Raw genomic sequence first — 25,187 nt, forward strand, 5'->3', positions numbered from 1 at the left:
AAATTGAGTTTCCATTGCCTTTGGAGACATGTTGAATAAGAAGTTGCTGTGGCCAAGGTCAGAGATTTTTGCCTGCTTTCTCCTCAAGGATTTTGATGGCTTCCTTACACTTAGGTCTCATCCATTTTGAGTTTATTTTTGTGTATGGTATAAGAAAGTGGTCTAGGTTCATTTTTCTGCATGTTGCTGTCCAGTTTTCCCAGAACCACTTGCTAAAGAGACTGTCTTTATTCCATTGGATATTCTTTGCTGCTTTGTCAAAGATTAGTTGGCCATATGTTTGTGGATCCATTTCTGGGTTCTCTATTTTGTTACATCGATCTTAATGTCTGTATTTGTGCCAAGTTTGAACGGTTTTGTGGAGTCTTTAGGGTTTTCTATGAAAGAGGAACTATTACAACTGATACTAGAGAAATAGAAAGGATCATAAGAAATAATTATGAACAATTATAATACTCCAACAATTAGACAACCTAGAAAAAAATGGGCAAATTCCTAGAAATAGATGGCTTACCAAGATGAATCATGAATAAATAGAAAATCTGAACAGATCAATTACTGATAAGGAAATTGAATCAGTAATCCAAAACCTGGTAACACACAAAAGTCCTAGACCAGATGGCTGCATTGGTGTATTCTACCAAACATTCAAAAAAGAATTAATGCAACCCTTCTCAAACTCTTCCATAAAATAGAAGAGGGAACTCATTTTATGCAGCCTATACTACCCTGATACCAAAACCAGACAAGGATGCCACAGGAAAAGAAAATTACAGGCCAATATTCCTGATGAACATAGATGTAAAAATCCCCAACAAAATACTAGCAAATTCAATTTGTAATGTATTTTAACAATACATTAAAATAATCACACACCATGATTGAGTGGGATTTATTCTGGAGATGCCAGGCTAGGTCAACACCTGCAGGTTAGTCAGTGTGATAACCACATTGACAAAATGAGGTATAAAAATCATATGATCATCTCAATGGATGTAGAAAAAGCATTTGACAAAACTCAACATCATTTATGATAAAAACTCTCAACAAAGTGGGTGTAGAGGGAATGTATGTCAACATATTAAGTCCATATATGACAAGCGCACAGCTAACATCACACTCAAAGGTAAATGCTGAAAGCTTTTCCTCAAGACAAGGATGTCCACTATCACCACTTTTATTCAACATATGTTGGAAGTCCCAGCCAGAGCAATTAGGCAAGAAAAGAAACAAAAGCATCCAAAATGGAAAGGAAGAAATAAAACTATCACTATTTGTAGATGGCATGATTTATTAAAAAAAAAAAAAAAAAGCCACCACCCAAAAGAACAAAGAATGGGAGATTTCTCACATACTGAAGATTGTAAAATTGCAGATGAGATTCTTTGCCAATGCATGTATTATGGAGTCAATAAGTGAGACAAAGAGCCATTCAAAAAACACAAAATTCTTGCATTGGGGGTTATGAATGACACTGTCAGTCTTTACACCAGCCTCACCCTCTAAGGTATTTCTTTAGTGGGGATTCTTTTGCACACTGTGAGAGAGATCTTCAAGCACACTGATAGGTAGTACTTGTATTTGAGTAGGCCAATGTAGAATTAAAACTTTTCTATTAAATATCATTTTGAAAAAGTTAAAATATCTATAGAGGTGAAAAAAACTTTATCCAGTCACAGGCAAAAGAGGAAGGAGGAAGGAAGGAAGGAAGGAAGGAAGGAAGGAAGGAAGGAAGGGCAGAAAGAAAGAAAGAAAGAAAGAAAGAAAGAAAGAAAAAGAGAGAGAGGAAGGAAGGAAGAGAGGAAGGAAAGAAGGAAGGAAGAGAAAGAAAGTCAGCTTATCTTGATAGCACAATTAAAGTCTCTGGTGTGAATAAAATAAAATGTGGTATATTACACATTTAAATAACGTTTTTTTAATTACAAGTTTGAACTCCATTAAGAATAATATTACAGCAGGGAGCCTGGGTGGCTCAGTTGCTTAAGGGTCCAACTTCGGCTCAGGGCAAGGAACAAAATAACTGGGTACTTTCCCCTGTTTGATATTTTTAAAACTTCCTCATTTTGTTCCAAGTAATGATCAACAGCAAAATGAAAAGGGACCAGGGGGTCACTTTTAAGTAAAAAGCAGTAAAAAGATACATACCCAAATAAAACCACTCCTATTATTTGCCAGTCGGATTGGCAAAGGTCAGAAAGTTTGCACACACATTATGTTGGAGTGTACTCTCATAAACTGCTGGTGGAATGGAATTTGGTAAAACCTCTGTGGGAGAGCATTTGGGAACATCTACCAAAATTGCAAATGCACTAACCTTTGCATCCACCAATTCCACTTCTAGAAATCTATCTATAGATAATGTGTAAGGGACATATGGGCAAAATTCTTTATAGCAAAATTATTTGTAATGGCAAAAGGTTGATAATGGCCTAAATGTCCATTGGTAGAGGACTCGTTAAATACTTGATGGAAAAATTGAACATACAATGCAACCCTATATAGCCTAACGAAGGATGAGGGTGTGTTTTACAAGTAAGTGAAAAATGCAAGGTGCAAAGTAGTGTATAATATTCCACCATTTGTGAGAAAAAGGTATACATATAAACATATGTATAACATATAAACATATAAATTAATTTGTTGTATAAGTATGGACTTACATTGGAACAATCTATAAGAAACTAGTAATACTGGGGGCGCCTGGGTGGCTCAGTCGGTTAAGCGTCCAACTTCAGCTCGGGTCACGATCTCATGGTCCGTGAGTTTGAGCCCCGCATCGGGCTCTGGGCTGATGGCTCAGAGCCTGGAGCCTGCTTCCGATTCTGTGTCTCCCTCTCTCTCTGCCCCTCCCCTGTTCATGCTCTGTCTCTCTCTGTCTCAAAAATAAATAAACGTTAAAAAAAAAATTTTTTTAAATAAAAAAAAAAACAAAAAAAGAAACTAGTAATACTGTTTGCCTTGATTTGGGCAGCTGGGACAAGGGGTGCAATGAGCATTCCCTATTGTATGCTCTGAATTTTGAATCATGAGAACATACTATATTAAAAAGAGTTTTTTTTAACATATCTATCCTTAGGACTAGCAATTTCACTTTTAGGAAGTGATCCTATGGGAGAAACATTAAATGACTAGTTAAGTTTTCAATGATAAATATTATAAATTTTAAATATTGTAATATTATTTGTAATATAAATATGGAAAATTTTATAAGATTTTCCATATTATGTTCTCATTTATAATATGGAAAAATAGAAAACAACTTAAATGTCCCAAAACAGGATTAATTATAAAAGTAGTGCTGCTTTGGGGGCACCTGGGTGGCTTAGTCCATTAGGTGTCCGACTCTTGATATCAACTCACATCTTTGTCTTAGGGTTGAGAGTTGAAGCCTTCCATTGGGCTCCATGCTGGGTGTGAAGGCTACTTAAACAAAACAAAATACAGTGCTGCTTTCAAATGATGAAATATCATGTAGTCATTTCAGTGATCTTGGAGAGGGACACCTGGGTGGCTCCGTCAGTTAAGCATCTGACTTTGGCTCAGTTCATGATCTCACGGTTCATGGGTTCAAGCCCCACATTGGGCTCTGTGCTGACAGCTCAGAGCCTGGAGCCTGCTTCAGATTCTGTGTCTCTTTCTCTCTCTGTCCCTCCCCTGCTTATGCTCTGTTTCTCTCTATCTCTCAAAAATAAATAAATGTTGAAAAAAAATGATAAAATAAGTGATCTTAGAGAAGTATATTCATGACGTAGAAAAATGTTCATAGTGTATTCATGATGTAGAAAAATGTTCATGAGACTTTGCTGAGTTCTTAAAGGCAAATAAACAAAACAGAATGCACTGTATTTTTGTCATTTTAAGAAAATTTACAGGAAAAGGGCCCCTGGGTGGCTCAGTTGGTTGACTTTAGCTCAGGTCATAATCTCACAGTTGGTGAGTTCTTTTTTTTAAATTTTTTTTTTTTTTAACGTTTATTTATTTTTGAGACAGAGACAGAGCATGAACGGGGGAGGGGCAGAGAGAGAGGGAGACACAGAATCGGAAGCAGGCTCCAGGCTCTGGGCCATCAGCCCAGAGCCCGACACGGGGCTCGAACTCACGGACCGCAAGATCGTGACCTGAGCTGAAGTCGGACGCTTAACCGACTGGGCCACCCAGGCGCCCCACAGTTGGTGAGTTCTACCCCCACATCAGGCTCACTGGTGTCAGAGGGAGGCTGCTTCAGATCCTCTGTCCCCTCACTCTCTTCCCCTCCCCTGCTTGCACTCTCTCAAAAATAAAAAAATAAAAAAACACTGAAGAAAATTTATAGGAAAAAAATTAGAGGGACATAGAAAAAAGTCTGGAATGTGGTTTACCAAAATTTGGCAGCATTTCTCTGGTATCATTATGATATTTTCAATCTTCTTTCAATTTATCTATACATTCTGATTTGTTTTTAAGTTTATTTTGAGAGAGAGAAACAGAGCATGCGCTCATTTGCGTGTGAGCAGGGGATGGGCAGAGAGAGGAGAGAGAGAATCCAAGCAGGCTTTGCACCCAACTAAGCCACCCAGGAGTCCCTATATCTTCTGATTTTTTTTAAAACAATGAACATGTATCATTATATGATTAATGGGGGGAAAAAGCCAGGGGACAGATTGTGGTCTCTAAAGAGCATTCCTTACTAAAAGGAAACAAGTGTCCTCAGGGAAATGGCTGATGCTCTGCTGACTACAGAAAGCAAGGAAGATATCAAAGGGGCCAGGTGGATTTTGGAGCCCATCTAAAGAGGTTCCCACTGGCCAGCGATGAGAGACTTCAATAAGTGGACTCCAGTAAATGTGGGCTACAATAAGAATTATCACAGCAAAGGATTGAAACTCATCAAGTATGCTAAATTTATGCATTATAAATGACAATTTAAAAAGAATTCTCTTACCTGGCTCTATAGTGCAATGGATGGTGCATTGGACTTCTAAAAAGAATTCTCTTTAAGGGAGGTTAGGGATTTAGTATTCTGAAAACTGATAAAGAAAAGAAAATTTTAATCTGGTTTTTCTATATAAATTGTCCCTGAGGGTAACCCTATTTGGTGAAGGGAAGTTTCTCTTTATAGAAGTATTCTAGCAAATAAAATGAAGAAGTAATGATAGAATATCACCACTTGGCAAACACTTAATGAAACAATAGATTTAGGTAGTGATCATTAATGGCAACTAACACTGCAAAAAAAGAAAGACACTCCAACATGATGCCACCACGTGGAAGTACACAGCACCCCCTTTTTTTTGGCCCAGAAATCCAACTTGTATCAGAGACCCCTTGTTCTAACCACCAGGTCACGGGAAGTACAGGGGATAGAGGAACATGGTAGATTGTCATCAGCCAATGCAATCAGCCAAATACAGGATGTGGGAAATTATACAGGACAAATCATCCAATTCTTCAAAAAGATGGGGCGCCTGGGTGGTTCAGTCGGTTCAGCGTCCCAACTCTTGATTTCAGCTCAGGTCATGATCTCACGGTTCATGGGTTTGAGCCCTAATTTGGGCTCTGCGCTGACAGAATGGAGCCTGCTTGCTCCCCCTCTCTCTCTCCCCCCCCTCCCTCCCTCCCTCTTTCCCTTCCCCCCCCAAATAAATAAATAAACTTAAAAAAAAGAAGGGAAAAAAACTTATGAAAAAAGGAAACTCAGGACACATTTCCACCAAATGCAATGTGTGAACGTTTGAACCTTGATCCAAACAAACTCAATGTAAGATACCATTCAGGAGACCATCAGGAAATTTGTGCACTTACTGGATATTTGATATTAAAGAACTGTAGACAATTTATTTAAATATTGTGATAATACTGTGATTATGTTTTTACTTCTAAAGGTACATATGAAAATGTTTACAAATAAAATATGTCCAGAATATCCTTCAAAATAATCCAATAGGGGCAAGCGGAAGTGGCCAAGAGTATATTTGACATGAAGTTAGCCATGAGTTGATCATTGTTGAATTTAAATTATAAGTGCATAGAGCTTCATTACACTAGTCTCTCTACTTTTGGAAACATTTGAAATTTTCTGTAATAAAACAATTAAAAGAAAAAATAATGAAACCTGCACCTATCTCCCCTGTAAAGAGTGTGTAAAGAGTGTGGTGGGGGTGAGGCCTGTCAGCTTTTCTTCTTGGGACAATAGAGAAAGGGAAATTAAAGAGGCTGAATGGCACTTGGCAGCTAGTCTAGGGGACAAAGGCCCTAATGGTTTAAGCCAGTGGTGGCAGCTTTGGAACCAGCTCAGGCCTGTAGCTGGTAATGAAAAACTGAAAACGAAGAAGCTAGGGTGAGCCTCAGGGCTTAAGAGCTGCAAGGCCTGTTCCTGTTAGCCTGTTGAACTTCTCTGAGCAACAAACCTGTACACAGTCATGAGTCCCTTAAATCTGAAACAGTAAAAAGGAGCTATTTTGCTCATTTAACAAACATGGATTACACACATAACTGCTTGCTGAGGTAGGTAGGTAGGTAGGTAGGTACTGTGCTCGCTGTCATGAAAACAGCAGACACAATCCTTGCCTTTATGATATAAGAAGGCTAAAAACCTGTATTTGGAAAGCAGTATTGCTGTTATAACATTAACATATAAGCATAGCATACCTAAGCAACATGGAAACTAAGAGGAGCACCCAAGTTTGTCTTTAGGAACCAAAGAAGGTTTCACAGAAGAAATAGCTTTTGAGATAAAACTTGAAGACTAAGTTGGTGTTTGCCAGGACAAAAGCCAGGAGCAGGAGGATTTCAGAAAGAAGGAAATGAATTTGCGAGACATAATGTGAAACTACAAAGGCAGATTCTGGGAACTACAACTATTTGTTTTGCTAGACATAATGTGTCTGAGGAGCTGTTCTCTAGCCTGCTTGCTCTTCTAGGCCTGGGACAAGGGGAAGGCCTTAAGCCTTCCTTTAAGCCTTTAAAACTAGTTTCCTGATGGGAAAGGGACAGGAGATCTAACTTCAAGGAAAGCTATGGGTTATGGGTCAGGCTGCATTTTACAGCAGTTTTAAAATGGAGTCCAAATGGGGCACTTGGATGGCTCAGTCAGTTAAGTGTCCGACTTCAGCTCAGGTCATATCTCACCATTTGTGGGCTGGAGCCCCCGCATGGGGCTCTGTGCTGACAGCTCAGAGCCTGGAGCCTGCTTGGGATTTTGTGTCTCCCTCTCTCTTTGCCCCTCCCCTGCTCATGCTTTGTCTCTCTCTCTCTCCTTCAAAAATAAATAAACATTAAAAAAAATTTTTTTTAAACCTCCCCAAAAGAAAAGCCCAGATGTTTTTATGGGGTTTTATTAATAATACATAAATAAATCAATAATAAAATGCAGTCTAAGAAGTAAAATAAGTCAGAAAAAGATACGTATCATATGATCTCACTCTTTTGGAATTTAAGAAACAAAACAGATGAACACAGGGGATGGGAATGAAAAATAAAACAAGATAAACACGGGGGCAAACCATAAGAGATTCTTAAATATGGAGAACGAGGGGAGGTGAGAGGAGGAATGGGCTAAATGGATGAGGGGCATTAAGGAGGGTACTTGTTGGGATGAGCACTGGGTTCTACTCCTAAAACCAATACTACACTGTATGTTAACTAACTTGAATTTAAATAAATACATTCTTTAAAAATACAGCCCAAGAGAGGCTGATAATAAAAAGGAGAAAGTGAGAAGGTTTAAGGCACAACAAAAACCCTGCTATGAGTGGCAGCAGCCTACTTCCTTCAATTATAGATCCTTGTATAAGGAGGAAGATGAGTCAGTCAGAAATTAATGTTCTAAACTTTTCCTGAAGCAATAAGGCTTTGTATCCACGGCAGTTTTAAATGGACTATCGCCCAGTATTTCTTTCCAAATACTTATTTATTTACTGCTATACAATTTAAGTGCTCATCTAAATAGGTAGTTAGATGCACTTATTTCAAAACTGCAGATTGCACATAAAATACCATAATAGAAAAGGCTGTTGTGAGCACAATGCTTGAGAGAAGCTACAGGGTATCAATTAGCATTAAATAATTGGCCACCAAACGTATCTGGAAAATATGTGCAGCTTGGTTCTAGACAAGTAAGGCCTCCGCCAAGTGCCTTCCACGGAAATTCATTCATTCATTCATTCATTCATTTATAATGTTTATTTATTTTTGAGAGAGACAGAGACAGAATGCGAGTGGGTTAGGGGCAGACAGAGAGGAAGACAGAATCCGAAGCAGGCTCCAGGGTCCGAGCTGTCAGCACAGAGCCGCACGCAGGGCTCGAACCCACGAGCTGGAGATCATGACCTGAGCCGAAGTCGGAGGCTCAACCGACTGAGCCACCCAGGCGCCCCTCCACTGTAAATTTTTCATAAACATTCGCTGGACGACTCTACACAACCGCGCTCCCATGCCCCCCGGGCCCGCACGCCGAGGAGCTTCCCGTTTCTCCGACGGCTACTTCCCCTAGCTTCGGGGGCCCTCGAGGTCCTGTTACACAAGCTCGGCGTCTGGCCACCGGGCCCCCAGTGGCGCAAGCCGGCGAGTGGGTTGCCAGCACCCGTCCCGGCGTCACTGGACCGCCTAACCGCCAGAACCAGACAAGCTCAAGGCACTGAGAGGGTCTGACTCAAGCCAGCACGCGCTGCTCCGGGATCCCCGGCGGGGAGGGGCCAGGAAAAGCCCCGCCCCACGCCCCGTTCCGCCAGGTGCGCGTGCGCCGCGGCCCCGCCCGCCCCCCGGCCTGGTTCTGCGCTGCTCGGCGGAGAGCGTCTTTTCCTCGCTCTCTGGCGGCTCGCACGCGCCCTCCTTCCCGACCTCGGGAGTCGCGCAGCTCCCGGCCCGGTCTCCTCCCCGACTGCCTGGCTGCGGGGCCATGGCGTGGCGGCGGCGTCCCGAGGCCGGCGTCGGGGTCCGCAGCGCGCTGGCGCTGCTGGCGCTGGCTGTGTGCGCGCCCGGGGCCCGGGGGCGGGCGTTCGAGTGGTATTCGGCCGTGGTGAGCACCGAGTACGTCGACCCGTACACGAACCGCACCGTATGGAGCGTCTCGGAGAGCGGCCGCTTCGGCGACAGCTCGCCCAAGGAGGGCGCGCAGGGCCTGGTGGGCGTCCCGCGCGCGGCGGATCGCGACCCCGAGGGCTGCGCGCCAGATACCCGCTTCCTCGTGCCCGCGCCCGGCGGCCGTGGAGCCGCGCCCTGGGTCGCCCTGGTGGCGCGCGGTGGCTGCACCTTCAAGGACAAGGTGCTGGTGGCTGCACGGAGGAACGCCTCGGCCGTGGTCCTCTACAACGAGGAGAGCCACGGGAACCTCACCGTGCCCATGTCCCACGCGGGTAAGCCGAGGTCGGGGGTCGCGGGGAAGTGGCGGGGGGAATTCTGCAGCCTAGTCATGGCCCGCGGCCCTCACGTCCTCGGCCTTGACGCCCGCCTCCCAGGGGCAAGCAGCGAAGGGGCCGGGAGCGCGACTCTGACGGCCTCTGGCCGTTGGGAACTACGGGGGAAGCTCTAGGTTTGCGCTCTGTGACCCCCCCCCCCCCCCCGGGACGCTGTAGGAAGTTAGACGGGCGTCCAGACAAAATCAGATCTTCGCCTTGGGCCCTTCAAGTGAAGGGAGGTGCCATCTGGAGGAGGGCAGTGGGGAGAGAGAAGGAAATTAAAACCCACCGAAAGAGGATTGTGGTGGAAGGTCTCATGATTGCTAATCATGGGTCCCTTTCCATTCTTCGTTACCCAGAGTCAGGTGGGGTGAGAATTGAAGCTCTTTCCTAGCGCGCTCCAAGGTCTGGCAGCCCCTTCACCAACGTAAAGTGGTGGTTGGTGGCACTCTTGTTTTCTCCACTTTAATAAAGCGTGTCCGAATATTCTAAACTTTCGAATCAGAAAATCTGGATTTAAGTTCAGGTATGCTTTCTCGCTCTCTACATTAAGGTTAATACTGGCGCGACTGCCAGTTAGGTTCCTTGAGTCTTGAGTTCAGATGAAATTTTTCAAGTTGTGTTCATTCAGTAAAGATCTTGCTCTTTGCCAGGCAGTACTTCCCACACACCTATTCCCCTCAACAGGTTCTATCTTCAAGCAGTGATGACAGTTTAAAAGTCTTATTTTGCAAGAAGACATCCTCAGAACTGAATTCCGAGTCCCATAGGAGCAGTACACAGCAGAGTGGACATATTTCTGTTATGACTTCTAAGATATGACTCTTGACTTACTGTGATTAAAGTCTTTTTTAAAGTTGCTGCTGTTGCAAGTCAGATATCCTTTTTCCTGTACTTTTTCATTCTGCTTTGATTTTTTTTTTTAATGTTTTATTTTATATTTGAGAGAGGCAGACAGCGAGCAGGGGAGGGGCAGAGAGACAGAGACAGAATCTGAATCAAGCTCCAGGCTCTGAGCTGTTAGCACGGGGCTTAAACTCACGAGCAGTTGAGATCATGACCTGAACCAAAGTCAGCCGCTTAACTGACTGAGCCACCCAGGCGCCCCTTTGTTTTGATTTCTTAAAGGCAAGTTAGAACTTAACTAGAATGAGGACAGAAAAGTGACTTTGGATTTGGCCTATTTTAGCAGTGATGGGAATGGAAATCAGTTGAGAGGTGAGAAAATGGAAACTGTTAGAACAACTCTTCCAAGAAGTTTGGGAGGGCTCAGGAGGTCCTGAGAAATGGGCAGAAACTATAGGGCAAGTGAGGGTAGGGTGAACAATGGTAAGCCATGTTTGATATTGGATGGAAGTGGTGTATCCAGGATAGAGAAGAGGTAACCACTCATGTGGTGGCAATGGGTGAGGCACCACCTTTGGTGCAATTATTACAGTGATTACAAGTCTACCTAATTGTTGTACCCAAGTCATGTTTCCATAAGACTACCATGAAAAGCCCTATCAGACTTCACAGAGCATTCCTGATACATCCTATTGATGGTTTTTCCCAATTTTAGTAGTTCTGTCAAAAAGGTTAGTGTGTCAGGATTCTGATTCTGGGTCCTTGCAATCTCTTTTGAGTCTACAACATCTTCATTTGGACCTTTTCTTCCTTCCTTCCTTCCTTCCTTCCTTCCTTCCTTCCTTTCATGTTTGTTTATTTTTGAGAGAGAGCAGGGGAGGGTCAGAGACTCCCAAGTGGGCTTCACACTGTCAGCGCAGAGCCTGACAGGGGACTTGAACCCACAAACTGTGAGATCATGCCCTGAGCCAAAACCAAGCATCAGACACGCAACCAAATGAGCCACCCAGGTACCCCAGGACTTTTTCTCTTCAGTGGCAGGCTCATCAGCTACAATTTTCTAAATTTGTTTACTGCATTTTTTGATAATGACATTAACATTTTTCCAGGCTAATAGCACTTGCTTTAAAAATGGTTCAGCCGCCTTGCTTGCTTATACTAGTGACACAAAATTTGTCCAGGCCCAGAAAAACACCTCATCAATGTTTATTTGAAATCCTTTTCTTGTTTCTATTCCCATTATCAGTGTCCATTCAGTCCCTTTTCTGTGACAGTAATTGTTTGAGAAAAAAGACAAAAGTCACAGCTTTAGCAATTTTTTTTAAATGTGTGAAAAGTACCCAGTGTGTAGGTACTGTGCTCAGTGCTCTTCATACAGTGTGGCTCAGTTAATCCTCCTGACAGCTTTTTGAGGTAGGTACTTTAACCCCTTTTCACAGATGAGGAAACTGGCCCAAGGTAACAGGGTGATCTGTATATATAGCCAGATCATTCTTTGTTGTGGGAGAGGGTTTCCTGTGCATTATGGGATGTTTAGGGTTTCTGGCCTCTACCTACTAGATTCCAGTAGTGGTGCCCTGTTGTGACAACTGAAAATGTCTCCAGATGATACCAAATGTCTGAGGGGAGAAATGATGACGGAATCATCCAACATTTGAGCCACTGACTTCAAGGGAGATTAATTTGGTAGCATTGTGACCAGGGCATTAGACAGGAAAATCTTCAGAGACTCTTGTCAGACTTTTGGGCTAGTCTAAGTAGAAATACAGTTGACCCTTCAACAACACAAGGATTAGAGGTGCCAACCTCCCATGCAGTTGAAAATCTGCGTATAACTTTTGACTTCCCCAAAACTTAACCAGTAATAGCCTCCTGTTGACTGGACACTTTATCAATAACATAAGCAGTCAGTTAACATATGTTTTGGATGTTATATGCATTGTATACCAGATTCTTACAATGCAGTAAGCTAGAAGGAGGAAAATGTTATTAAAATCCTAAGGGAAAATACATTTACAGTACTGTACTGTATTTATTGGAAACATTCCTTGCATAAGTTGATCTACACAGTTCAAACCTGTGTTGTTCAAAGGGTCATCTGTATAAGGGCCAATATTATAGTGGTGACCAAAGAAATGGAAAGGAATGACCTTCACACAACTTGGCCCAACTGGGGACAAGGGTACAAATGTATCATGACTTGTTGAGAATGGAGTAGCATTAAGAATGGAAAGAATGGAATTAACTCAGAAGACAAACTGGCTTTGACATACTTGAATTTGAAATGTCACGCAGAACCTTGAATGCAGGTCAAGTTTAGGTTTCTTGCATTTTGTCAGGATGTGGCTAGAGACAGTAAAAACCGCAGATATCAATGGTTTGGGTGTTCCTGTGTAGCACTGTTGTCCTACAGAATAGGTAGAGGTGGCTGCTTGTAAAATTAAATTGTGATAGTCTTTTCCCAAATCTCAAGGAGAATTTCAGCAGTTTTTTTTTTTTTTTTTTTTTTTTAAACCTGTTGCTTGACTCTACTAAATCCAGTATAAGATATTTTGGGCTCAAATCAGTTTTTTACTGTGGTTCTAAAAAAAAAAAAAAAATCATCAAGATAATATTCTATCAGAACAACTATAAGGACTGTTTAATCCCCTGTTAATTAATCTTAATTTCCTTTACTTTAGCAGACAGGATAATGAGCAGCCACTTTGGGCCAACTATTGTGCTTGCTCAGGGATAGAAATGCATAAGACACATGCCTACCTTTGAGGACTTTGGGGCATGGTAAGAGCGATAAACAGCTTTCTAGATAATATGGTTTGGACCTTGATGGAATTATATGCTTAGGAAACAAAGAAAGGACACGTAAAGCAGGTATTGCAAGGGTAACTAGAAGTCATTTTGACTAAGGTGAGTAAAAATTGGTACAGGTCAAATCATTAAAACAAAAACTTTTATAGAGTATTGGCCTTAGTGTAGTTATTGTCAGTTAATAAATGGGATGATCTTGGGGATGCCTGACTGGCTCAGTCGGTAGAACATGTGACTCTTGATCTTGGGGTAGTGAGTTTGAGCCCCATGTTGAGTGTAGAGATTACTTAAATAATCTTTAAGTAATAAATAGGATGACACTTTAGCTGAAATCTTGACCTTTTAAAAATAGATTCATTCATTCATTCTGCATACAGTTCACATTCTGTTAACAGGTGTTTACTGAGTGCCAAGTACTGTCAAGACTTTGAGCTATGTTTGAGGAAGGGGCCAGAGTTGGGATGGAGGGAGATGACAAAGATGTAGAAGCCCCTAGCGTCAAGGAAGATGTGCATTTTGCATTTGCAGAATATGGTAAATAGTTTTTTATGAATAATAAATTTTTGATGATGTTTAATGCTATACTCAAATGATCCAAAAATTTGGATTTGAATTAATGTATTTTGGTGCTGTAGGAAGACAGAAATGGCACCTCACAGGCACATAGAAGGTGGGATTAGCTGAGACAGTTCCCAGAAAGATTGAATTTTGAAGGACACGTTGATGGAGAAGGGTGTCTCTGGGTGTGTGTGGTAGGTGGGGTTGGACTATAGGACATTGTTGGTGTCAGGAATAGAATTGTAAAATGCTGATGTCCTGAGATAAAGTAACGCATTTAGGAACGCTGCAAAGAGGTGGATAGTATATTCAACAAATATGAAATATGTTTGAGCAAGTCGAATTATCCAAAACCTAATTTTAAATTCCAAGGAAAGAATCAACATTTGTTTTTGTGTCCTGCCAACACTTCCTAGCCAACCATAAAAACATTTCTGTTTTATATAATAACTTCAAATTTCAGAAACATTTACATTCATATTTAGTGTCCTGTTCCTCCTGCAAAGCAGTCCATAGTATTCTCCTTATTGGGGCATTTCAACTATATAGAAGGAAAGCCAATATTTGCATACAGAAACTCTTCTATAGGTCATCACTGTGTGATGCTGGGCTACAAAAACTAATAAATAAGAGCAGGTAGTACTCGTCTAGTGAGGGAGAGAAACCTATAAAGAAATTGTGGTGGGTGTATAAAAAGCTGTGTCTAAGAGGCACTGATGCATTGCAGCCACAAAGGGGTAGGTGGTTCTGAGCAGCCTTGAGTTGAGCTTGTGCTGAATCAAAGATGTGACCAGGAATTTCCTAGGTTGGGGGCAGAAGGTGGAGAGAGTATGGAAGTTATTAGGAAAAAAAAAAAAGAAAGACCTGAAACGTCATGGGTTTCTTTTTCTGGAACTCTAAAATGTGTTTCTTGCTGCCTGAATCAGTTTTCTAGAACAGAAATCTAATCCACCACTTTAAATATTTCAGTAGTTCCCACCTCTATATAATTTCCTTTGGGAGGCAAAATGGTACACTAGACTCACATGTAAACTCTAGAATTTTGAACCCACTATTTTTTTTTTTAAGGTTTATTTATTTATTTTGAGAGAGAGAGCAAGCACAAGCCGGGGAGAGGCAGAGAGGTAGGAAGAGAGAGAATCCCAAACAGGCTCCGCACTGTCTGCACTGACAGCACAGAGTTCACTGTGGGGCTGGAACTCATGAACCTTGAGAACGTGACCTGAGCTGTAATCGAGAGTCAGATGCTTAAGTGACTGAGCCACTCAGGCACCCCTGAACCCACTATTTCCCAAGACAGGATTTTTTGTTTTTGACCAAGTGGTAAGAGGAACATAGAAATTTGAAAGGAAACGGAAACGTATGCAATTTTATTTTTGGCACAGAAGAGTTTTATGTTATGGATAGTTTGGCTTGCTAAAGAGTACTGTGTTTGGTATTTACTATCTGACAGGTTTATGATCATGTTCTCTGTACACAGACCTTGTGCTAAGTAAGACAAAAATAAAACTGCCTTCAAGGAGTTTCCCTGTAATGGTGAGAGGTATAGATTCTTTGGGGAAGGAGGGGAATTGCACCAGGTGACATTTTTTTACACAAGCATGATTGGTAGCAGTGTTAAGGCCTTAGGAAGAAAAATCTTGAGAGCTTTCTCTCCCTGGTCCCAAGTGTTTGAGCATCTATGCGTCCTGTGAAGAAACAGAGGTGTTCAGTTTAGAAATAAGCTATGACTTGCTCTTTTGTGCCACTAAGGCTCTCTAGGATTGGCCTAGGGAGGAGGCAGTGCATCAGGAGGTAAGGGCAGGGCCGAATAAGGTGCCTGTGCCTGGCAGCCCTTGGGGTCATTTATTTTCACTGAGCTGCCCTGCTTCCAGTTCATCCCCAAAAAATGTCCCAGAAAAGTAAATCATGGGATAGAATGAATCTTCATTCTGAGTTTTATTAATTTAAAGTGGTTCCCAGAAGCAATCTTGCTGCTATAATTAGCATAGCAAATGGTTTAGCTGTCATCCTAGACACTTTTTTTTTTTTATGATTTCTTTTAACCCAGTGAACTGTTTTAGTTTCCTAGGTAAAAATTTTCAAGTAGATATTACAAGTGTTTTCAGTTCAGGTTATCCTTCTGATAATTGTTGTGTGTTAATAGCCCCTCCCTTTGAAAATTTTGGTGTCCTTGGTGCCTGGTGGCTCAGTGGGTTGGGCGTCCAGCTCTTGATTTCGGCTCAGGTCATGATCTCACAGTTCATGAGTTCAGGTCCTGTGTCAGGCTCTGTGCTAACAGTGCAGAGCCTGCTTAAGATTCTCTCTCTCTTTCTCTCTCTGTCCCTTCCCTGCTCATGCATGTGCCCTCTCTCTCAAAATAAATAAAAAAAAAATTTGGTGTTCGAGAACCTCTCTAATCTCAATTCATCTTCCACCTCTCATTCATTCATTCATTTATTCAACAAATATTTATTAAACACTTTCTATGTGCCAAGTTCTATGTGAGGCACTGGGGATAGGAGATCAACAGGATAACCTATGCAGTAGTTGCCCCCCCCTTATCCATGGTCTCAGCTTCCATGGTTTCAGTTACCCACAGCCAACCTTGATCTGAAAGTAGATGATTCTCCTGACCTATGCTCAGAAGGTTGGTAGTAGCCTAATGTTAGGTCATCATGTCCACGTCACTCACCTCCCTTCATCTTATCATGTGGGCGTTTTACTTCATCACAAGAAGGGTGAGTACAGTATGAAATATTTTAAGAGAGACCACACTCACATAACTTTTTTGGTAGTATGTTATAATTGTACTTTATTATTAGTTGTTCATGTCTTACTGTGCCTAATTTGTAAATAAATTTTACCTTAGGTATGTGTAGGAAAAAAGCATAGTATATATAGGATTTGGTGCTATCTGTGGTTTCAGACATCCACTGGGGGTCTTGGGATATATCCTTCGTGAATAAGGGGGAGACCACTATATTTTTATCATTAACCAAACAGGACCAGTCACCATCCCAAATAGGTTTTTATGGTGATTTCACAGCCTAGAAATCCCCCCTTCATTGGCTTGGTAAACCTTGTCTGTCCTTCAAGATGTAGTTCAAGTGTCCTCCCAGGGAAAGAGTTCTGTCCCACCTCAGACAAAATTATCACTTCATTTCTGTAGCTCTTTGTATTCTACTTTCATATTAAATAAGCAACAGTCCAAAATAGAAAAATTCTCATTCTCATTTTATAGCTGAATAAATACTCTCAGGGTAGATTCTCCAGACCTAGACAGTGGATAACAGTCAGATTTGAACCCAGCCTGTGAGGCTCTGAAGGCTGGGTCCCCCATGAGGAGAGGGCAGGGCAGACTTACCATGTGGGAGCTGGGTCTTCAGACCCAAGGATTGGCTTTTCCATGCGGTGTATGACATTGAGCAGCTCTCAAGATTTCAGAACCCTCATCTGTAAAATGGTAATTTGGCCTCTTTCTGCTGCATGTGAGATATAAATATGAAAGTGCTCCAAAGTTATTTTCCCCAATTAACACAAAGAGCATTATGTCTGTACCAGAAGTTTTATGTGGCTGTAACCATAGCATAGAAACAGTTTTGTTTTCTGTATAAAACTTTTTAACTGAAATAGGTACGTAGGGTTCATTAAACTGTTCTTTCTACTTGAGTCCATACTTGAAATTTTCCACCAAAAGGGGTTTATGAAAAAGGCTTTCTGCTTATAAGGTGCCGTGTAATTACAAGTGGTGTAACTATCATAATAATTGTTTCTGTAGTTGTCTTTCTCAGCTTTAGATGTTTGCTTTCCTGAAGGCAGGAAGTGCCTTCCCCCTTAGCGTGTCTCCCCAGTGATGACACGGCAGACTGTGTGAGTGTGGAGACCAGTACAGTTCTTGTTAAGTGACACTTTGAGGCCCGGGTCAGAGGATCGGCCTCCAGGCCGGAGCCACCTTAGAAGGGTGCCCTTCTGGTGTTTCAGTAACTCAATCCTGATGGCAGCGGGGGGGGGCCACAGTGGATTTGCTACAGATTCAGTTTCTCTGCAAAAGAATTGCGTTATAAATCAGTTTTGAAGCGATGCCAGAGAACATTCTTTATGTGTATTTTTAAAATTAGTTTTGAATAGGTAATATGTGCACATGATACAGAATTTTGACTGTGTCCAGCTCTTTCCCTCCAGACATAGTCAGGGTCCCTAGACTCTGGGTCACATTCCAGAAGCAGTCTAAATTGATACGACATCTAGATCTTTCGTCCACACAGTTTGACATTTTGCTTTTTTCCTCTTTTGTCGTGTTGAGTCCTATCAGTGCTAATAGTTGCCGCCTCAGTCTGCCCACATATCCTATGTGTATTTATATAGGATTTATATAACTCTCTTCCTATTGATGGACGTTTAGATTGTGATACCATAAACTTAGAGAAAACAAATTTGACAACAAATATCTTTATAGATAGTTCCTGTATACATACACAAATAAGTTCCCCCCTGCAGTGTGCAGGTGTGCAGATTTGTGCTCACTCTTGACAATATAGAGGATCAAAACTTTTTGATCTTTGCCAATCATATGGACACAGATGGTCCCCAACTTACCATGGTTTGATTTACGATTTTTTGACCTTATGATGGCACGAAAGCAATACACATTCAGTGGAAACCGTACTTCAAATTTTGAATTTGGATTTTTTCCGGGGCTGGCGATGTGCCCTACAGTACTTTCTTGTGATGCTGGGCAGTGGCAGCAGCCCCAGCTCCTCCTACACCACACAATCACGAAGGTCGACAACCGATACAACCATTCTGCATGCAGACCACCCTTCTGTTCAGTTTTGGTACTGTACTCAATAAATGACATCAGATAGCACTTTCTTACAGGCTTAATGTTAGAGGATTTTGCCCAACCTTAGGCTCTTGTAAGGTAGGCTTGGTTGAGTGTGATGTTCAATAAGGAATATTAAATGCATTTTCTGCTTAGGATATTTTCAACCTATGATGGGTTTTGAGGATGTAAACCCATCATAAGTTGAAGATCTGTTTAATGTTTTCATCTGTACCCTGACTTAATGTGTTTAAAACCCATTTGTTGGGGAGTGACCACAGAGGCATTCAGGTTTTCTATTTAGGGTGATGGTTGCACAATTTTGCTGAATACACTAAAAACCACTGAATTGTACACTTTAAAGAGGTGAATTTTGTGGCGTGTGAATTCTGTTCTCGCCGAAGCTGCTATGTAAAAAAAACGTATTCATCTTTTCTGCAAACTGACTTCATTTCCTTTGTTTTTCTGTTGCTCTTTCTCTTCCAGGAAACTGTTTTCAGTCTTTGTTGTGTTATATGCCTTTTTTCCCCTTGATGACCATTTGCTCTTTTGATCTTGACTCCTTGATTTTGCTCTTTTCTAGCCACATGGAAAATTTTCATGTTTATATTTCCTCTTTTTTATATATTTAAATCTTTGATTTAGTTGGGACTTATTTGGCATAAGTTGTGAGAAAGGGATGTAGCTTTTTTTCTCTCAGATAATACCCAATTTTCCCTATACTATTTTTAAAAAAGTAATCCATTTTACCCCAGTGATTTAAAATTGCATTTTTATCATATACTGAGGGTTTTTTTTTATATATTAGAGTCTAATTTCTGGACTTTTGATTCTGCCCCGTTATTCTGGTTGTTTCCTGTGCTGCTACTACACTGTTTTAATTACTTTTATTATAAAGGTTTAGTCTGGGTTTTATTGTTTAGAAAGTTTTCCCAGTCAAAAAAAATATTTTTGCCCGATCGTTCTTGATTGTTTTCTCCTAATGAACTTCAGAAACAGCACTTAAGGATTTAAGAATACTTAAATCTTGAGGGGGCCTCAAGGGGCACCTGGGTGGCTCAGTCAGTTAAGCGTCCAATTCAGCTCAGGTCATGATAGTTTGTGAGTTTGAACCCCACATCGAGTTCTGCGCTGGTATCACAGAGCCTGCTTGTAATTCATTCCTGCCCCCCCCACCCCCCGCCTCTCTCTCTCTCTCTCTCTCTCTCTCTCTCTCTCTCTCTGCCTCCCGTGTTCATGTACATACACACACACTCTCTCTCTCTCAACAATAAACATTAAAAAAAAAATAAAGAATACTACTGATATTTTATGGTTATTAATCTACAGATGGAATTCACCCATCTTTACCCATTCTTTCCTATTATTATTATTATTATTATTATTATTATTATTATATTATTGTATTATGTCTGCTCATGTCTTCGGACCAATGTTAAATAATAGTGATTATAGTAGAAATTCTCAGATGCCTCCTTGTGTTTAATAGGCATGCTTTGGGCATCATGTATTAATGTTCATAAGTGAAATTAGTCTGTATGGTTCTTTTGGTTTCACTCCCATGTTTGGTTTTATTCTCTAGAAATAATTTCTAAACTTCCTTTTTAATTTTTTTAATCTGTGGAACAATTTTAATACTATTGGTTTTACTTAAAGGTTTGGTGGTAGAATTCACCTGTGAAATTGAATGGCGCTCTTAACTTTTGGGGGTAGTTTTTAGAGACTTATTCTACTTCTTTATTTTTTTTCAAGTTTATTTATTTTGATTGAGAGTGTGCCTGTGAGCATGAGCGGGGGAGGGGAGAAAGAGAATCTAAGCAGACCCCATGCTGTTAGCACAGAGCCTGACTGGGGCTCAATCTCATGAACTCGTGAGATCATGACCTAAGCCAAGATCTAGAGTTGGACGCTTAACTGACTGAGCCACCCAGGTGCCTTAAGACTTATTTTACTTCTAATGTAATCAGTCTGTTTTCTCTTTTGGGACCAGTTTTCCTTGAAAATTAAACATTTTTGGAAGTTTTGGGATGGTTATATGTGGACAGACTGTAGTATTCTTCTATTTCTCTTAACCTTTTTCTGTGTCTCATTTTGTGTTCTTCATATTGACTTTTTTTGTTCTTTCCTCCAGGAACAGGAAATATAGTGGTCATTATGGTTAGCTACCCAAAAGGAAGAGAAATTTTGGATCTGGTGCAGAAAGGCATTGCAGTCAAAATGACCATAGGAGTTGGCACCCGTCATGTGCAGGAGTTCATCAGTGGTCAGTCTGTGGTATTTGTGGCCATTGCCTTTATCACCATGATGATTATCTCGTTAGCCTGGCTGATATTTTACTATATACAGCGTTTCCTATACACTGGCTCACAGTTTGGAAGTCAGGTAATTATGGATAATTCTTTTTAACTTTGCTTTTTAAAAGATAGCTCATAAATATTTCTCATATATATTGTCTTTAAGTTACATTTGAGGGGTTTTTTTTTTTTTGGACCATATTCTTAATTTCATTTTCACTCATACTGTTTAATTACAACACAACTTTTTGAAAATAACTTTTTAATTAGAATATATTAAATTTTCTGTTCTGTAGGATATTAAATACCTTTAAATGGGGCCACTTTTTGCGTGTTTTGCTCCTGCAGATACCATCTTTGCCTTTTTCAGACATAAAGAGGTAATAAATAGGCCTGAGGTAGAGTGGACCTGGTTCTGTGTTTAAAATAAAAGAACACTAGGCCTGAAGGCAAGGAGCAGAGTGGGAAGGCCTTCCCGGCTTCCATTGTGGGGCAACTTTCAAGGCAATTTTTCTGCAGAGAGACAGTGTCTCTGTCACAACAAAGAGGAGGGCAGTAAAAGAAGAGCCAGAGGCTTCCAAAGACAGGCCTTTGAATTTCATGCTTATCCTGTTGTCTTGAAAAGCCACCCTCTCTGGCTTTGGTAGTCGTCTGGCATCTGGTAGTCATTTCTGGGTCATCTGGCACCTGCTGCATAGGAAGCCGCCTTCATTTTAGGGACAGACGTTAATATATTGATGAATATGTGGGGCCCCGATCCTCAGCTTACTCCTCTCTTGCCAACATTTAAACGTGAGAATTGGTTTCTTCCTCAGACATGGAGTTGAAAATCAGTATTCTTGATCAAACATCTCTTTAAGTTATATGTGGCTATTTTATACATTAGGATGTAAATATTAGTTTTTGTTATTTTCATTGTAGTCATTCAACTTTGTTTTTTAAATGAAGCTTTTTCTACAAGCTTATGTAAATTTTTGAAAATAGTGACTTAAAATTTTTAATGATGATATTTTTCCTACCTAAGAGTCATAGAAAAGAAGCTAAGAAAATTATTGGCCAGCTTCCACTTCATACTGTAAAGCATGGAGAAAAGGTAATATTTTCATGAGGTTTTTTTTTGTTTGCTTCTTTTAAAGTACGTATCTGTTTATATGTCTAAGTAAAACTTTCCATTCTGTTAAACTCACCTTGACTATGTGGAGTTTTGGCTGGTTTGAGTTAGAACTAAGTTGCATACATGTTTCATTTTGGAGAAGGGTTGGCAGAAATACTCCTTTGCACATGTGAAGAGCCTTCCAGACCTGTGCCATCAGATAGGGTAGCCTTTAGTCATATGTAGCTATTATAATTTAAAAGAATGAAATTGAACTTACAATTCAATTCCTGAGTCACACTAACTACATTGCAAATACTCAAATGGCCCCATTGGCTGGTTGCTACCATACTGGACAGGACTGGTATGTTCATTTGCTAAGAAAGTTCTTCCTGTTGGTCAGTCCCAGATGACTCTAAGGAACCTAAAGAACTTCCAAGTTCTGTTAGACCATAGACCTTTGATAGTTTAAATTCATTTCTGTTAAATCTAAGGCTGTGTATCCATTCTCTCTGATTCCCTTAATTGCAGGGAAAAAACACTGGGATTTGTGGAGAGGGGGAGAACAGATGTACTGAAAACTACTTTTTAAAAAAAGAAAACATTTTGACATGGCCAACATGAGACTGAAAAGGTCAAAATCATACCAGAGTTTTAAAGCATTTTTGGAATAGGACAGATCCTAATCTAGAACCTCAGATTCTTAGAGGATTGATTCTTTAAAAGGAAAACAGTTGCTAATGAAGTAGTATTTACTTTTTTATTAGTCTGTCTTCTGTGCTGTAAAGTGTGGATAACCATGTTGACTTGTTGGTTGACTTGGTTGGTTCCGTTGTTTTTTGTTTTTGTCTTTGTTTTTGTTTTTATCATTTTTTAAAATTTTATTTTTTTAATTTACATCCAAATTAGTTAGCATATAGTGCAACAGTGATTTCAGGAGTAGATTCCTTAATGCCCCTTACCCATTTAGCCCATCCCCCCTCCCACAACTCCTCTAGTAACCCTCTGTTTCTTTTCCATATTTAAGAGTCTCATGTCTTGTCCCCCTCCCTGTTTTTATATTATTTTTGCTTCCCTTCCCTTGTGTTCATCTGTTGTGTCTTAAAGTCCTCATATGAGTGAAGTCATAGGATATTTGTCTTTCTCTGACTAATTTCACTTAGCATAATACCCTCCAGTTCCATCCACTTGGTTGCAAATGGCAAGATTTCATTCTTTTTGATTGCCGAGTAATGCTTCATTGTATATAGATACCACTTCTTCTTTATTCATTCATCCATCAATGGACATTTGGGCTCTTTCCATACTTTGGCTATTGTTGATAGTGCTGCTATAGACATTGGGGTGCAAGTGCCCTCTTCGAAACAGCATCCCTGTATCCCTTGGATAAATACCTACTAGTGCAGTTACTGGGTTGTAGGGTAGTTCTATTTTTAATTTTTTGAGGAGCCTCCATACTGTTTTCCAGAGTGGCTGCACCAGTTTGCATTCCCACCAGCCGTGCAAAAGAGATCCTCTTTCTCCGCATCCTTGCCAACATCTGTTGTTGCATGAGTTGTTAATGTTAGCCATTCTGACAGGTGTGAAGTGGTATCTCATGGTTTTGGTTTGTATTTCCCTGATGATGAGTGATGTAGAGCATTTTTTCATGTGTCAGTTGGCCATCTGGATGTCTTCTTTGGAGAAGTGTCTATTCATGTCTTTTGCCCATTTCTTTACTGGATTATTTGTTTTTTGGGTGTTGAGTTTGATAAGTTCTTTATAGATTTTGGATACGAACCCTTTATCTGATATGTCGTTTGCAAATATCTTCTCCCATTCTGTCAGTTGCCTTTTAGTTTTGCTGATTGTTTCCTTCTCTGTGCAGAAGCTTTTTATTTTGATGAGGTCCCCGTAGTTCATTTTTGCAGTTGTTTCCCTTGCCTTTGGAGACGTGTTAAGTAAGAAGTTGCTGTGGCCAAGATCAAAGAGGTTTTTGCCTGCTTTCTCCTCAAGGATTTTGATGGCTTCCTGTCTTACATGGAGGTCTTTCATCCATTTTGAGTTTATTTTTGTGTATGGTGTAAGAAAGTGGTCCAGGTTCATTGTTCTGCATGTCACTGTCCAGTTTTCCCAGCATCGCTTGCTGAAGAGACTGTCTTTATTCCATTGGATAGTCTTGCCTGCTTTGTCAAAGATTAGTTGGCCATACGTTTGTGGGTCCATTTCTGGGTTCTCTGTTGTGTTCCATTGATCTGAGTGTTTTTGTGCCATGTTTTTGTTTTTAAAGGTTTATTCATTTTTCAGAGATAAAGAAACAGAGCGTGAGTGGGGGAGGGGCAGAGAAAGAGGGAGACACAGAGTCCTAAGCAGGCTCCAGACTCCAAGCTATAAGCACAGGGCCCTATGCTGGGCTCAAACTCACAGACCATGACCTGAGCTGAGGTCAGACGCTCTGAGCCACCCAAGTGCTCCCCCCCCCTTTTTTTTCTTTTTTCTTACATCTCACCAAATTGTTGAGACTTCACTTATTCCACTCTCTCTTCCCCCTTCAAAAATAACCATACTTATTGTATGTATCTCTTCTGACCAACTTAAAGGTTTAAAACAAATAATACTCATTAGAGGCTCTTGGCTGCCTTAGTCAGTGCAGCATGAGACTTTTGATCTTATGGTTGTAGAGTCAAGCCCCATCCTGGATGTAGAGATTACTTAAAAATAAAATCTTTAGAAGAAAAAGGAGGAGGAGGGGGAAGGGGAGGAGGGCGAGGAAAACATAATACTCATTAAATATAGGCCTTTGATTTTTTTTTTAACTTTGGCTTCTGATATTAATGGGTTATTTAGAATATTAATATGGAGATACTCTTGGAATTACATCATTGGCTGCCATTCTTTCCCTCATGCCTTAAACAGAAGTAACAGTTGAATTTTAATAGTTTGTGCAGGGTACTGGTTTCTTCCCATGCAGATGTGTACTGAACAGAAAAAGTAAAAAAAATAAATAATAGAAGTTTCTCATGTCACAGCTTAGGTTTAGCACCTGATGTACAGATCACTGAGGGTCCTTGGGGAGAGAGTCTCCAGTGAAAGCCTGTGACAAACTGTACATGCATTAGATGTGGCCTGTTACTTGAGTAGCATGTAGTTTTATGTTCCCCTGAGAAAATGTCTTTTACTCCATAGCAGGAAGTCTCAGTCTATAAAATATGAGAAAACAGAGGCTTATATGTATAATATACTGAATTGAATCTTTGAGAACATAAGTAAATTGATATCCTCTTCCTATACAGAGCATATTTTAAATAGAACATTTTTGAAAATATGATTCCACTGTTTTTGAAAGTTGTCAAAATAGGGGCGCCTGGGTGGCTCAGTCAGTTGAGCGTCTGACTTAGGCTCAGGTCATGATCTCACCGTTCATGGGTTTG

The 25,187-nt window shown here is 40.7% G+C and overlaps 1 protein-coding gene across 6 annotated transcripts in view; it reads left to right on the forward strand.

Moving 5' to 3' along the window:
- The first annotated feature begins 8,389 nt into the window (after positions 1-8,389).
- Positions 8,390-25,187, forward strand: part of RNF149 (ring finger protein 149) — a 32,681-nt gene continuing 15,883 nt past the window's right edge. For 5 of the 6 annotated variants that reach the window (XR_006200619.1, XR_006200621.1, XR_006200618.1 and 2 more), the window contains exons 1-3: positions 8,394-9,332; positions 20,522-20,772; positions 21,709-21,777. Coding sequence is in view for 1 of the 6 variants with exons in the window: in XM_042931968.1 (XP_042787902.1) it covers positions 8,876-9,332; positions 20,522-20,772; positions 21,709-21,777 (777 nt within the window). In the remaining 5 variants the exon portion in view is untranslated. Of the gene's footprint in view, positions 9,333-20,521; positions 20,773-21,708; positions 21,778-25,187 lie in introns of all 6 variants that reach the window. The other variant, XR_006200622.1, reaches the window with a different exon arrangement.

Source organism: Panthera leo, chromosome A3, assembly GCF_018350215.1.
Source record: "Panthera leo isolate Ple1 chromosome A3, P.leo_Ple1_pat1.1, whole genome shotgun sequence".
Taxonomy (NCBI): domain Eukaryota; kingdom Metazoa; phylum Chordata; class Mammalia; order Carnivora; family Felidae; genus Panthera; species Panthera leo.